Here is a 14090-nt window from a genome sequence, read left to right as displayed (position 1 = left end):
ATTTTGTTGCATGCGTTGCATTCTTGCTTGCATATTTCATACGTTAATATGGATTAACATTAAATTTACAACACTAATTTTTTGACTTTATAAATGATATTGGCAATATTTTTTTTTTTAATTTAAGTAATATTATTTAAAAAATTGACAGTTGTTTAACTTGGGTCAAGGAGGGTACAGTAGCTAACTCAACCTAATTTCAACACGAGAGGCTCAAGAGAGACGAGAGAGGCGATATTTAGGCGCCTGAGCCACTGTTTCCGCGTTGAACCTACTATACAGGGTGTTTGGTACATCGTTTGCCAAATTAAAACCGCAGATAGAGTCATTTGCTATCTTCTCAGGCCTAGAAATTTTTGATTTGGCGCACATTTTTTTTTCACTTCTATGGCAGTTTTTCGTAAATTACAAATTTTTACTTGCGTAGCAGTAAAAAACCATGGCCAATTTTGTTTTTCTAGGCATGAGAAGATAGCAAATGACTCAACCTATCTGCCGTTTTAATTTGGCAAACGATGTACCAAACACCCTGTATATACTCTATATAGCTGGTTTATTGTCTGAAAAATGTCATGTTACCATACTATGTCTTATCTGAAGTCACTTTTCTTATTCTTATGAACTAGAATCCATGAATAAACAATAAGTAATTAGTTTATTGTCAGTTGTTAACTCAATGTCATTCATTTATTTTAAAACAATGAATTTATAACTTTTGAATTAGGAACGTAAGGTAAATGTACCTACTAGTGCTTGACACGCTAATACCCAATAGATGACATACCTTGCTGTCACCTCTATTGACAATAACTTAAGTTTCAAGATGACATGTACTAGGACCGCGTCGAGCACCAGTACGTTTACCTTATTGCCTATAACTGGTACGTGTCAGGTTAATCAAATCAAATCAAATATCAAATATCATTATTATCATTATATTATTATCAGGCAACTAAGGCCCATAGATACATACCTTACAAACTAACATACATACAATAGTAAAATCTTACAAGCTAAAAATAAAATTATTTTGGCGATACACAAAATGTGTCTCACACTGGTACAGTTACCTTACATTCGATTTACCTACGCACTAGAATGCCATATCGATACCATACCCCTTATCTTTACGACAACAATTCAGATGGCTATAATACGGCATCTAAACAAAATAAAACCTTATATTCAGAAACGAAAATTCAATGTATGTTATTCCAATCTAATATTTTCCGGTTTCAAAACACGGTTCGCTTATTTGAGACAACGATCGAGATCGATTGTATATTAAGGCGCTGATAGACTTCAGTCACTTGCTATGAGCATTTTCGCGCACAGAAAGAATGTAGGTACCTACTAATCTTTCTGTTCGAGAAAAATGCTCATAACAAAGTGACTCAAGTCTATCAGCACCTTAATATGTAGTGCATAATTCTTTGCCATCGTATTTTCACGGAAACGCACGAACGTGTTATGCTATGTCAGTCAGTCTCGGTACAAAGAGTACTGAAGTTGACTGAAGTAGCATGACAAATAGGAACGTTTCCGAGAAAATGCGATGGCAAATGATTATGCACTACATCTGTACTGTACATACTAGCCTTCGCCTACATAACAATTCGTCGTATCTAAAATTGCGAATACTCGATGTTCTGCTCGAGTTAATGTTCAAGTCTGTCAGCGTCTTTATATTTTGTAAACCATACTATATATTATGTACCTACTCGTAAATTTATCGTTACTTTGTATAAAACGAATATACTTAAATGAACAACATGTCTTGTACAGTCAATTGTACCTGCAATAATATGTTACACAACGAAGGCCGCAAACATATCTGACACCATCTTATTTGTAGAGCCATAAGAGCGTGTCACATATTTTTGCGGCCTTCAAAGAGTAACATATTATTGCTGACAGGTGACTGTACCAGAGGGCCTACCGCGAACCACGTTCGACATGCTGCCTCCCTGTCACACTTACTTACGAATTTACAAGTGGAACAGAGAGACAACACGTCGAACGTGGTTCGCGGTAGGCCCTCAGGTTCAATACGTTTTCAATATAATTTCAACAAATGCACGAGAATGCGGCCACAGATGGGTTAACCTCTAAATAACATGTCTCCATTTTATTATCATGTAAATTGACTTTAACGCCCGAGGGACATTTAGATTGGATTGTGCATGGACAATGTGTAGTTTGTATGCTATCAGAAAAAACCAGCAAGTGCGAGTCGGACTCGCGCACGCAGGGTTCCGTACCATTACGCAAAAAACGGCAAATCACGTTTGTTGTATACAGACGTGTTTACAGATGTTGTAACAGAATATTTCTTAGTATATGTTGATGTTTTTAGTATATGTTGTTAAAGCGGCAAAGAATACATCATCTGTGAAAATTTCAACTGCCTAGCTATCACGGTTCATGAGATGCCGCATAGGCAGTGGCGGATTTGCAGTCTTTGCCGTGCCCTGTAGCCACCCCTTCCAAGGCACCCATAATATTGACTACATTTTGAGTTATTTCTTGTTACCATCAGCGAATTTTTTGTCACAATTTGCCGCCCCTAAATATCTTGCCACCCTAGGCCCGGGCCTACTGTGCCTTAGGGCAAATCCGCATGAGCATAGGCATGTAGCGCCTTTATGAATAACGCCAATAAGTATAAGACTATGTTTTGTGGTAAATAGATTATCAAACGTACCATAATTAAATGGGTTTAATTAGCATTACTAGCATTTACGACGAAAAACAGTTTATTTTGACTGTCCAAAACAGTATTTATCACTACATTCTTTTGCTACGCCAACATCTAACATATAAATTCAAATAATAATCGACTCTGTATTCATAGAAGCAAGGTTCAAAGTCAAATGGCAAATAACGATAAACAAGGGCGAATTGTAGGGTGACCAAAACAGCGTAGTCACGGCTCCCTTATCAAACCGTTTAATAACCTTAAAAGGTTCTTTTTGAGTGCGTACCTTAATGACATAATCGTGTAAAAGGGTTTTGTTGAAATGTTTTGATGTATTTCTTGATAGTGATCAGATTAAAAGATAAATGTCAAAAACAATACACTCTTTTTGTTTGGGCAGCCGTGTAAAAAAAGAAAAGACCGGTGACAGTAAAACTAGCATGATAATGCATTTTTTCGATAAAAAAAACGGACGCGAGATTAATGACAAAAATATTATTTGTCTTAGTTTTTAGATACCAACCTATTTCTTTTAGTATTTTTTTTAACGGAAATTGGGTTTTGCCTGATTAATTCCTTCAGCTTTTTATTGTTCCATACTGACCCATGTTCTTTCACTGATATGTGTTAAAATTGTTAAATATCAAAAGGTGTCAACGCCATCTAGCCGAGAATAGGGCAAAGGTAATGGCGCCATCTATTCGAGAATGACTTTTTCTTGATTTCCGAGGCACGTTTTTTTCTTAGACTTTATTTATCTTATACGGAGTAATATATATCTCTGGTATTATTTACCATTTATGATATTAAGTTTTTGTCTTACAATCTATAATAGATATTATTTTTCCTAAACTCCTAATTTGCAATGTATATGTAGCTAAATACACTGTATTACGATTCATAAATGTTTTTAAATTTCCTACACTGCCCGAGTTTGATTGGTCACCCTTTACACCTTTTTAAAAAGTCTACACTCAAGTTTAAGTTAGCAAATTATAACTAAAGTAACTAAACCATCCCGTAATGTACTCCGTATGGCTCTACAAATAAGATCGTGTCAGATATTTTTGCGGCCTTCGAGAGTAACATATTATTGCAGGTGACTGTACAGGTTTTAACCACACTACGCCATTAATACTGATTCCAGTTTAATTCTAGATTCTAGACCCAATCTAAAGCCAGCACTTAAATCTTCAAATCGTTTAAGAATGCTGATTAAATTCTCCATTAAATTGCTATTACTAGTCTATTCAATGTCAATCTACAACGGACATAGGTATCTGTAGATGCAAATACGACCTTAATGAAAGAAGAAGAAGGTTCAGAATTGTCTGAAAAATTCATCGGAAATGATTCGTCTTTATTACGTGCAGTTTTAGAGTTGATTGATGATTATTTAATTGTTAGTTAAGTAATCTAATTCCTTATTGCTACAAATTACGATATTGAACGGTATATTTTTACCGTTGTATTGTTGTGTGATGAAGCTTGTAGCTGATTGGGAGTTTGTGTTCACCTGACGAAGCCTGCTTGCACGAAGCCGGTTTTAAAATTATAGTCCCTGAATAAAATTATTTTAAGTCTGCAGGACATATACATAATTATTTAATTCCACATCAAAAAGTCTACTTCCATTTAGTTATACTTGCTACCTCTATAGGTCCTGAGAAAACTAGTTCCATGTTAATAATTAATAATTATATATGTTTACAGCCAAACTTTGTGTATCTCTTCACCCGAATTCGTCCAGTCATGTTTTAAAATTTAAAATACATAATAAGATCCTAAGGGATTTTAATAAAAAAGTTCAAAATTTGACATAACTAATTTAATTTCTCTTCTATTGTTACAGGTAGCACGACAGATCTTACACCAACACTAATAGGCATATACGACTCCTTGCTAGAACCCAAAAGCCTAAGACCAGAAGCTAGCGCTCTAGAGAAGGCTAAAGACGCAAGAAATGACCCACCAGTAGACCTCATGATCGAAGAAACGCCTAAAGATCCCTCCAAGATGGTAGGCAGTGTCAAACTACCCATAGCATCAGTTAACAAAAGTTCTTTATACAAACGTTGCAATGGTGAAAGTGATACCAGTGAAAAAGTACAAAGGACGTTTAAAGATAAAGTTTCAGAGACATCTACATTTGATCATTTATCGCCGAATGTCAAAAGAATGATCTCAAGTGCAACAGAGACTACTACGTTAAAGTTTCAAAGGAAAGGGAATAACGCTAGAACTTCTACTAGACAACGATCGAATATACCTCTGTTTGGAGCGACATCGAAGCTTACCCAGTCAGGTGTTGATATCTTAGATTCTGTAGAAATTTACGATCAACCTTGTGGTATAAAGAACTCTGGTAAAAAAGTTGAAGAAGAATCTCCATCGAAACTACCTTTAAAGCCTGATTTTAGAATAGATGAACAAACAACATACGATGTCCCAACGAATAATAGACCAGCAATTTACGATGTGCCTGTAGGAAATAAGACAGCATTCGAATCTCTATCATTACCATACATCGACCAATCTATTGAGCTCTCTATATCTTCAAACGATAGAGAATTCGATATTAAACTGTCATCAAAAGACAACTCCCCTCAAAAACCAGCAAAGACCGAAGTGCCTTCAGATACATTCCCAAATGGAACCAATAGTTTAAATAGAAAAGACTTTGTTAGTAAGAGTGAGAGTCCGTCAAAATTAGCCAAAAGTGGTCCTTATCCCGAGGCAGTAGGATCGACTGGTAATTTGAAAACGATACCAACGAAAGAAACATTGCATCCACCGCCTATAGAAGTGACTAGACCGCTCTCTATGAGTTCCATTGCTTCTTCTAGCTCAACCTCAAGTAGTGGTGTCCAGAATAAAGGAGGAGTGAACTCTGCGTATTTGGCATCTATCGAAAGTTTGGATGATCATAGTGATGCTGATATGGCTTCGGCGAACGGTAGCAATAATTTTGTTAATAGTGCGGGAATTTTGAACAAAGGTGCGACAGAGGAGAGGCACTCGGAGACGATACCACGTAAGTCGCTTTACCTATTTAACCTAGTAATTCCATAAATAGTTTATGATTACGTTTTCACTGACTTGCTTATTGACTGATAAGTGCATTTCGAAAATTCTTACTAATCATATTCACAAAAGGCTGTAATTTTATATGTTCACATTTTTTATGAGAGCATTTTAATGTCGAGGCATTGCTTTTCCCACCATCAACCCATCATATTATTTTATGCGATTTAGCTGTATTATTTTCTCAATGTAACCTCAACCAATTATAAACAAAACATTTTCAAAACGCTTCAAACTCAACGTTATTACGATGTGGATTTTACATTTATTTTTAAACTTCATACAAGTCACTTGAAGTCAGAGCTTAACTCTTTCAATTCTTCTTCTTTTCTTTTTCTTTTTTGTCTTTGAACTGTTTTTTATAGAATGGTTATTCAGATCCCTTTAATGTTTCTTCAAGTTCTATTCTCCAATGTTTTTGCCTTTTTGGACCACCATCATCACATTTCAGGCCAATCCTGGAACGAGGTGTCAGGGCTGTCGCAGTTGGAGCGCGTGTGCGCAGAAATCGTGCAGACGGAGAATGTCTACGTTGAGGACCTGCGACAAGTTGTTGAGGTAAGTTTTTATCAATTGTTCTGGTGTACACACAGTCAGCAGCAGAAGTTGCTAAGCGGGCGAGGTGTTAAAAATGACCTTGACATGTTATTATTCTTTTAACAATCAAGTCGCGTCAAGATCATTTTGAACACCTGGCCTGCTTAGCAGCTTCTGCTGCTGATTGTACAAACACTATATGATTTTTTTATTACTATTGGGTTGTTGTGGGCATTTGAGTGGCCCCGTCGACCAGCTGTGGTCTATTCTGACTTGTGACGGCCCTTTAAAGTTCACTATTACTACCTACTAATGCCCGTTGAATCCAGGAAATTCCAGATTCTTTGGGCCGTAATGCTATCTACCTCATAGGGTTGCGGTACGTGTCGCCCTAGGTAGGTAAGGTACTTCTTTTTGACATCAGTGGTCCGCAGGAACAGAGAATGTGCATAGCATCTTGACTCCTGGCAGAGCCTACATCCTACATGTCGCATCTTGTTTCTTTCCGATTTGAAACATGTGCTTGTTTATACAAACACTAACAGCAATACTTTTAACTGTCCATCGGACCTTATTACAAAAGGCATAAGGTCCACAATGCTACTATCGTTTTATCGTATTCATTATTATTATTATATACTGTTGCACAACTTGCACAGTCACTTTGTCAGTAGCAAATTTAAAATTTGGGAATGTAAATATGACATTTATTTCAGTGTATAACATTAGAAAAGTTTATATACACAAACAGGCATACCGTAAAACGGGGTGAGTAGGTTTCGCGGGGAGAGATGGGTTATGAATGGGGAGAGAAGGTTTGAGAGGGGGTGAGAAGGGATTTTAAGACTACTGCTACAAAATAATGTATTCCAATTTAAAATGGGGCTATAGTAATACGCATAATAAAAAAAAAATCTATCCGACAATCTTCCAAAATCACCTTTGTATGAAAAACCCTCTCACCCCAAAATACGAGGCACTACGAGGTGATGTGGGTTTTTCTCTTTATCGTCAAAGTTATGAAATGGAACTACCCAAAATAAAATACAAACGTCCGAACCACTTATTATATACACCATTCAGTTTTCACATGTAAAAATAAAATTTTATCGAGGTTTGAAAGTCAAATTTCACCCAACTCACCCCATTTTACGGTACCGACATAATTAAACAGTTAAACTCGGACCACAGGATGTTAGTTCGTCATAAAACAAACAGAATCCAAATAGACAGCGTTAAACCAATCTTAAAATAGTCTAAGCGAGTTCCGATACATTTCTTCTATGATGTTCCTTTTAATTTAAAATCCTTCGTTTCCTTTGAAATTCGAACCGCATTTTTGAAATAACTCCCAAACGGTTTTCATCAACTATTTAACTTGCAAAAGCAGAATGTTTTCAATTAAAACTATATTTTTCTAAATTGTCTTGTGGATTATTTCGGTCATCATTACACTCATTAATAAATAGATTTTTAGATTTTCTGTACATTTAGGTAGAATTTATGTTCTGACAAACACAACTTGTCAGTCAGTGAGAACCAGGAAAACTATACTCATCCCTTTCTTTTGGGGGCTAGGACTAGCGTAAGACAAAGACAGTATGATTCTCTCTGTCAATGTTTGAAATGAGACAGTCCTGGGCCAAATTATATTTCAAAGAGATTTCATGGGACGCTTGTATACAAACTCATAGTCCAAGATTGATATTGTCAGCAAGTTCTTTGTACATACTTTAAGCATTTTAATTTACCCATTTTTCGAATTAATTCGCTAAAAATTATTAACAGAATTTATCTCTTCCTTTACATTATTCACTGCTAGTTTCTTTAAAATTAATCACTATTTAATTTATTTTTTAAATTTTCATTGCGAGCTTCCGAAGGTAACTATCGACTATAGCGTTAAAATAGTTACAAGAAAACTGTGCGTGTGAGGAAACTCTTAACTGTATGGAATAAAGCTTATATTTGCTTGAAATGTAGTTGTTCTAAGCTTGTCTTTCGTGGCAGACCTATGTCTTTGAAATATAACTCTAACCTACTTTATTATTTATTACGGAAACGTTTTAATTCTTTTTTTTTTAATGGCACGGGAAATTTGAGGAAGTTATTTTTGAGATTTGTATTTAATCAATTTAAAGGACGTTTCCGAATTCCTAAGCTGTAGGTACCGTAAAATGGGGTGAGTAGGGACTACGAGGGCAGTTAGGTTGTGAATGGGGTGAGATGGTATTTTTAGACCAGAGTTATCACATTGTTACGTAATATTTTGTTCTAGATTATTCTAACCCAAACAAGTCTAGAAGTACCGTAAAAATACTCCTTCCTTAACCAGACCAGTTTTCCCACTTGAACACTTCCATACATGACACCGTCACATTGACTGACTATCCATCTAACTGTACCAGTGTAAATAGACCTCTCATCATACCATACTCACACCAAATGATAGCTCTATCAATACTGGTTAAATAAGATAAGTTTTATGCGTTCGATGTAAGTGATTTTCAACTTTATTTTCATCAGCATTACGTCAAACAACACGCATTGAATAGTGGACGGCCGCCCCAAAACCGCCTTTCCATACAAAAGCTCCCAGTTTCCTCTCTGAATATTTTTTTTAAATATTTTGATACAATTTGATCTACATAAGGACTGTTCAGTTTACTAAGCGGACACTCTTACACCTCTTTTAATCGGCGAATTTAAAATCAATTGACGTACAGCTCATAACAATATAATTAACAATCCCTTATTTATCAATTGCTACATATTTGTTCCCATAATAGTCAAATATTTTTCCCGAAGGACCGAACAAATTTGGAACATAGCAAGTTAGTTCTGCAATAAGGATGCACAGGCTAGTATTCACTGCGAAAAATCGTAAATATGTACAAATTTTCCAAGTTAAACGTGAATAAAATAATTAAAACATTTGCAGAGCATCATATGCTTGAAGATTTTACAAAATCCCGGCACAGAAGCGGCCCGGCCAATCCAGAAACAAAAGTATTGTCATGCGGCTGTTAAAATCAATGAATTACTTATCGGTTCGCGAAATTCCTAAGACAGCAGGCGTTAGAGTAGGCACAGATTAAAATATAAGAAGTATGTACAATAAATGGACCATTATCAACCACATGGCCCTTCGTTTGATTTTCTTCGAGATTTAATTATTATAAGATTTAGGAGCATTTAAAATTTTGTATGGAAAGTGTTTTATGTTCCCAATTCTTATTATAATCAGAAAATCGTAATAAGTCAAAAGTTAATAAGGTGGTGGTACTATAGTCCGTTTTTTTTAGCATTAGAAAGAACTTCGCAGAAGTTCGCTTGTGGTTCTAAATCTGGCACTTTTAGCGGTAACAATTTGAAGTAAATTATATGTATTGACCATGCTACATTAGATAATTCAATAATTATTAACAATTAACGAGCCTGATACAAACTGCACGCTTGCTTCTGCGGAGTTCTTTCTAATGCTAAAAAAAACGAACTATAGTGCTCGACATGCTAATGCCCAATAGATGACACCCTGCCGTCACCTCTATTGACATTGACTTAAGTTTCAAGATGACATGTACTGGGACCGCTCCGAGCACCAGTACAGTCAGCAGCAAAGTCGCTAAGCGGGCGAGGTGTTCAAAATTACCTTGACACGCTCTTAGTCTCTTAACAATAAAGTCGCGTCAAGATCATTTTGAACACCTGGCCCGCTTATCAACTTCTGCTGCTGACTGTACCACCACCTTATACATTAAATTACCTATGTAGGTATACATTTTTTCATAATGTAATATATAGAGAGGAAAATAGGGACTCCGTTTGTATGGAGAAGCAACCGTCCATCCTAGTTGCAATCTTTTTTCTGCATGCATTTCAAAGCGAATTCAACCTTAACGTAACGGTATAAGGTTGATATTGAATGCATGGTTTTATAGGTCGTAACGGGACGACCCAATAAGGGGATGATTGGTGACGGTGACAGTGACTGGGAGATCTTTAAATGTCTAATGCATTTTTGCACTAGCCTAGACTAGTCAGACCGTTATGTTCCTAGATTTATTATAATGATGAATGCTAAAGGGGCCCCCTGATTAACCGGCCTCCGGACGGTAACATCGGCCTGTCAGTTAGAACAAAATTATGACAGTTCCGAACAACAGATAGGCCGATACCGTCCGGCGGACTGTTAATCAGTGGGCCCAAGATTTATAATGTAGAAATACGAGGGGTTATGAATTGGATCTGGATATATGCTATGGATATGATCTGTCAGTGTAAAAAGTGAGATTTCTAAAACCAGAAACGTCACTTCTGACACTGACAGATCATATACAGAATTGTCCAAACCTTGACGTCCAATTTTTTTTTAGATTCCTCACGTCATCATGCTCATGGGCTATCAGAATACAGGGTGTTACTGACCATGGGGCTTTAAATCCAGGGCTCGATTCTACTCGCTAAACTGAGCTACTTTTATTATGGCACCAACCCCGAAATCCCGATTTTTTTTTTACTTTTTCATACATTTTGGCTGATCAGATGTCGACGTTTTCTATGGAAAAGCCAAACATTTTCCCCCGATTTTAGGGTTGTACTGGAGTCAGTTACGGATCGCTGCCATATATGACCCAAAAATTTTTTATTAAGCTATGAGCTTCATCACATATGATCTCTGAGTAATTCTAAGCATTTCTAGCCTCGGAGGCGATAAGAAGCGTGCGTCTAGTCGAGGAGGGCGGAGTACAAAGATGGCCGCCACCCGTCATCATTCAAAAAAATCTGTTCTGGTCTTGGTGGCTACTAGGGCAAGTTTGGTATCATTTTCGTATAAACCGAAGACGTGGAATTCATTGCTGATATTTGTTTTTTTCAGTTTCATAGTAATTTTGCAAGAAAAACGTAAAAAGATAAAAATTTGGGATGGAGGTTTTTGCTTTGAGAGCTAATAACTTTTGTATAGTGGCCAAAAGTATCATACAAAAATACTATAATAAAGCGCAATTCATGCAGCTTCTAAACATATACATGTTAAGTAATATCCTACTGCAAAAAGATGGTGAAAAAATTATTAAATGACCGCAGCGCGGGTAGTTGGACTCTCGCTAGGCGGCGTTTATCTTACAAAATGGTCGAGTACGAGTATCTACGTAGGTAACTATGCTTACTTTGCTAGATTTTATGATGACGAATAAAATGCTTTCTGTATATTTAATGTCCGCAGTTTCCAGTACACAGACATAATTCTGGTATAGGTTAAAAAATACACACAGGTATCCCCATGTCTAAAGAGGAGGGCGGCTCGCTTAACAAATAAGATCATGTACAACCGCAATTTCAGGTTGGGTTAGGTTAGGTTCGTTAGTTACCTTTTATCCCTCAGAGCAGAAAATAGAAGCCCCGCGAGGCGGGGCTTCGTTGGTTTGTCACCAAGTCATACTTGCATAACCTATATTAGTATGACAAATATACATAGCTGTTATGATTTCTAAATGTAAGCTCTCAGCATAATAGTTATTTGTTTTACAAGGGGGCAAAGTTGTTGTTTAACCGCTCGTGCTAATATTGATACCCGATCAAGCGAAAGATTTCAAAATTGAACCACGAGCGTAGTGAGTGGTTCGAAAAATGGAATCTTGAGCGTTGTAAGGGTTTCAAAGAACGAGGGTTAAACAAAATTTGCCGCCGAGTGAAACACAGAATTTTTCACCACACCAACCTGAAGCAAATATTTAATGTAAAATATCAAACAAAATCAAACCAAATCAAATCCAAATGAATGTTATGTGCAGGTTGAAGTTATTTATTAAAAACAACAAGTAAGTACCTATAAAATTACTTAAAGTGAGTTATAGTATGAAAATTATCGTGAAAATAAATATTTTGCCTCTTCCTAAGTAGTACAATTTCTCTCATAAATAGTGTTTTAATATTATCAGCAAAAATAAGAGCGCTATTTTATTAGAATAATTTCATTTATAATAGTTATTTCTCGGACCCAATTTTGGACCCGGGTATATCCTTAAACTACGTTCAAAAGAGAGGTATGGGCACTGTGAATGTCATCTCGCTTTGTGTGGTAGGGCACAGCACAGCGGATGTCATTCCAGATCTATCCGAGCAGAGCCCAACTGGGGAAGTACGTACTTACCTCCACCTTACAGAAAACACCGGTCAAATAACACTAGGCCCCACTCAAATCGTTGCAAGTGCATTAAAATTAAAGTGCATAAAATTATGTCTGTATGATGAATTATGTCTGGATGAAAGTATTTTATTCATCATAATAAAATCTAGCAAAGTAAGCATACCTACGTAGATACTCGTACTCGATCATTTTGTAAGATAAACGACGGTCCGCAAGATAAACGAAAGTCCAACTACCCGCGCTGCGGTCATTTAATAATTTTTTCACCATCTTTTTGCAGTAGGATATTACTCAACGTGTATATGTTTAGAATCTGCATGAATTACGCTTTATTATAGTATTTTTTATATGATATTTTTGCCCACTATACAAAAGTTATTAGCTCTCAAAGCAAAAACCTCCATCCTAAATTTTCATCTTTTTACGTTTTTCTTGTAAAATTACTATGAAGCTGAAAAAAAACAAATATCAGCAATGAATTCTACGTCTCCGGTTTATACGAAAATGATACCAAACTTGCCCTAGTAGCCACCAGGACCAGAACAGATTTTTTTGAATGATGACGGGTGGCGGCCATCTTTGTACCCCCCCTCCCCTTATTGCCTCCCAGGCTTGAAATGCTTAGAATTAATCAAAGATCATATGTGATGAAGCTTATAGCTTAATAAAATTTTTTTGGGTCAACTTCATAACTGACTCCGCTATTGGTCCCATAGTAAAAGTAGCTCAGTTTAGCGAGTAAAATCAAGCACTGGAATTAAAGCTCCATGGTCAGACACATAGTACACCGCATGTATGTTAGCCGAATTTTCGTAGTTTTCTTAGATTTTTTTATATTATTAACTTTTGTTATGAAATTCCGGGGTTCTCATACGGGGTGGCTATATATGTATATACATCTATACGCATATGATACAAAGACAAATTTCGCCGAAACGGACCGTAGCCAAACAGGTCTCGCTAAGCTGTGCGTTTTTTATCGACGCCATCTAATGTCTCAATCTGAGCCAATTAGCACTAAACCCCGTTTAACCGCCGTTTAGTATCACCGGCTTTCACCGTTACCTCGCTTTCTAGAGCTTTTGCTAATTAAACACTTTGGCGACAGGACATTTTGTAGCAATGGTTAAGTCTAAAAGTAGAAGCGGTGGTAGCCTAGCGGTAAGAGCGTGCGACTTTCAATCCTGAGGCCGCGGGTTCAAACCCCGGCTCGTACCAATGAGTTTTTCGGAACTTATGTACGAAATATCATTTGATATTTACCAGACGCTTTCCGGTGAAGGAAAACATCGTGAGGAAGCCGGGCTAATCCCAATAAGGCCTAGTTTCCCCTCTGGGTTGGAAGGTCAGATGGCAGCCGCTTCCGTAAAAACTAGTGCCTACGTCTATTCTTGGGATTAGCTGTCAAGCGGACCCCAGGCTTCGATGAGCCGTGGCAAAATGCCGGGATAACGCGAGGAAGAAGAAGGTTTAGTCTAAAAGTAAGTCAGGAAATCCTGGGACTTGTAAATAAATAAATAAATATTATGGAACATTCTTACACAGATTGACTAAGTTGCACAGTAAGCTTAAGAAGGCTTGTGTTGTGGGTACTCAGATAACGATATATAATATACATAC

At 36.8% G+C, this 14090-nt stretch overlaps 1 protein-coding gene across 3 annotated transcripts in view; it reads left to right on the top strand.

Annotated features, from left to right (window-relative positions):
• The window catches only part of LOC134675838 (uncharacterized), a 180227-nt gene that overhangs the window by 130771 nt on the left and 35366 nt on the right, over positions 1-14090 (top strand). For all 3 annotated transcript variants that reach the window (XM_063534131.1, XM_063534130.1, XM_063534132.1), the window contains exons 2-3: positions 4551-5732; positions 6234-6340. In XM_063534131.1, coding sequence (XP_063390201.1) covers positions 4551-5732; positions 6234-6340 — 1289 coding nt within the window. The remainder of the gene's footprint in view (positions 1-4550; positions 5733-6233; positions 6341-14090) is intronic.

Source organism: Cydia fagiglandana, chromosome 23 (assembly GCF_963556715.1).
Source record: "Cydia fagiglandana chromosome 23, ilCydFagi1.1, whole genome shotgun sequence".
Classification (NCBI taxonomy): Eukaryota; Metazoa; Arthropoda; class Insecta; order Lepidoptera; family Tortricidae; genus Cydia; species Cydia fagiglandana.
The sequence above is the reverse complement of the archived record's forward strand: the minus strand, read 5'-3'. Positions and strand labels throughout refer to the sequence as shown.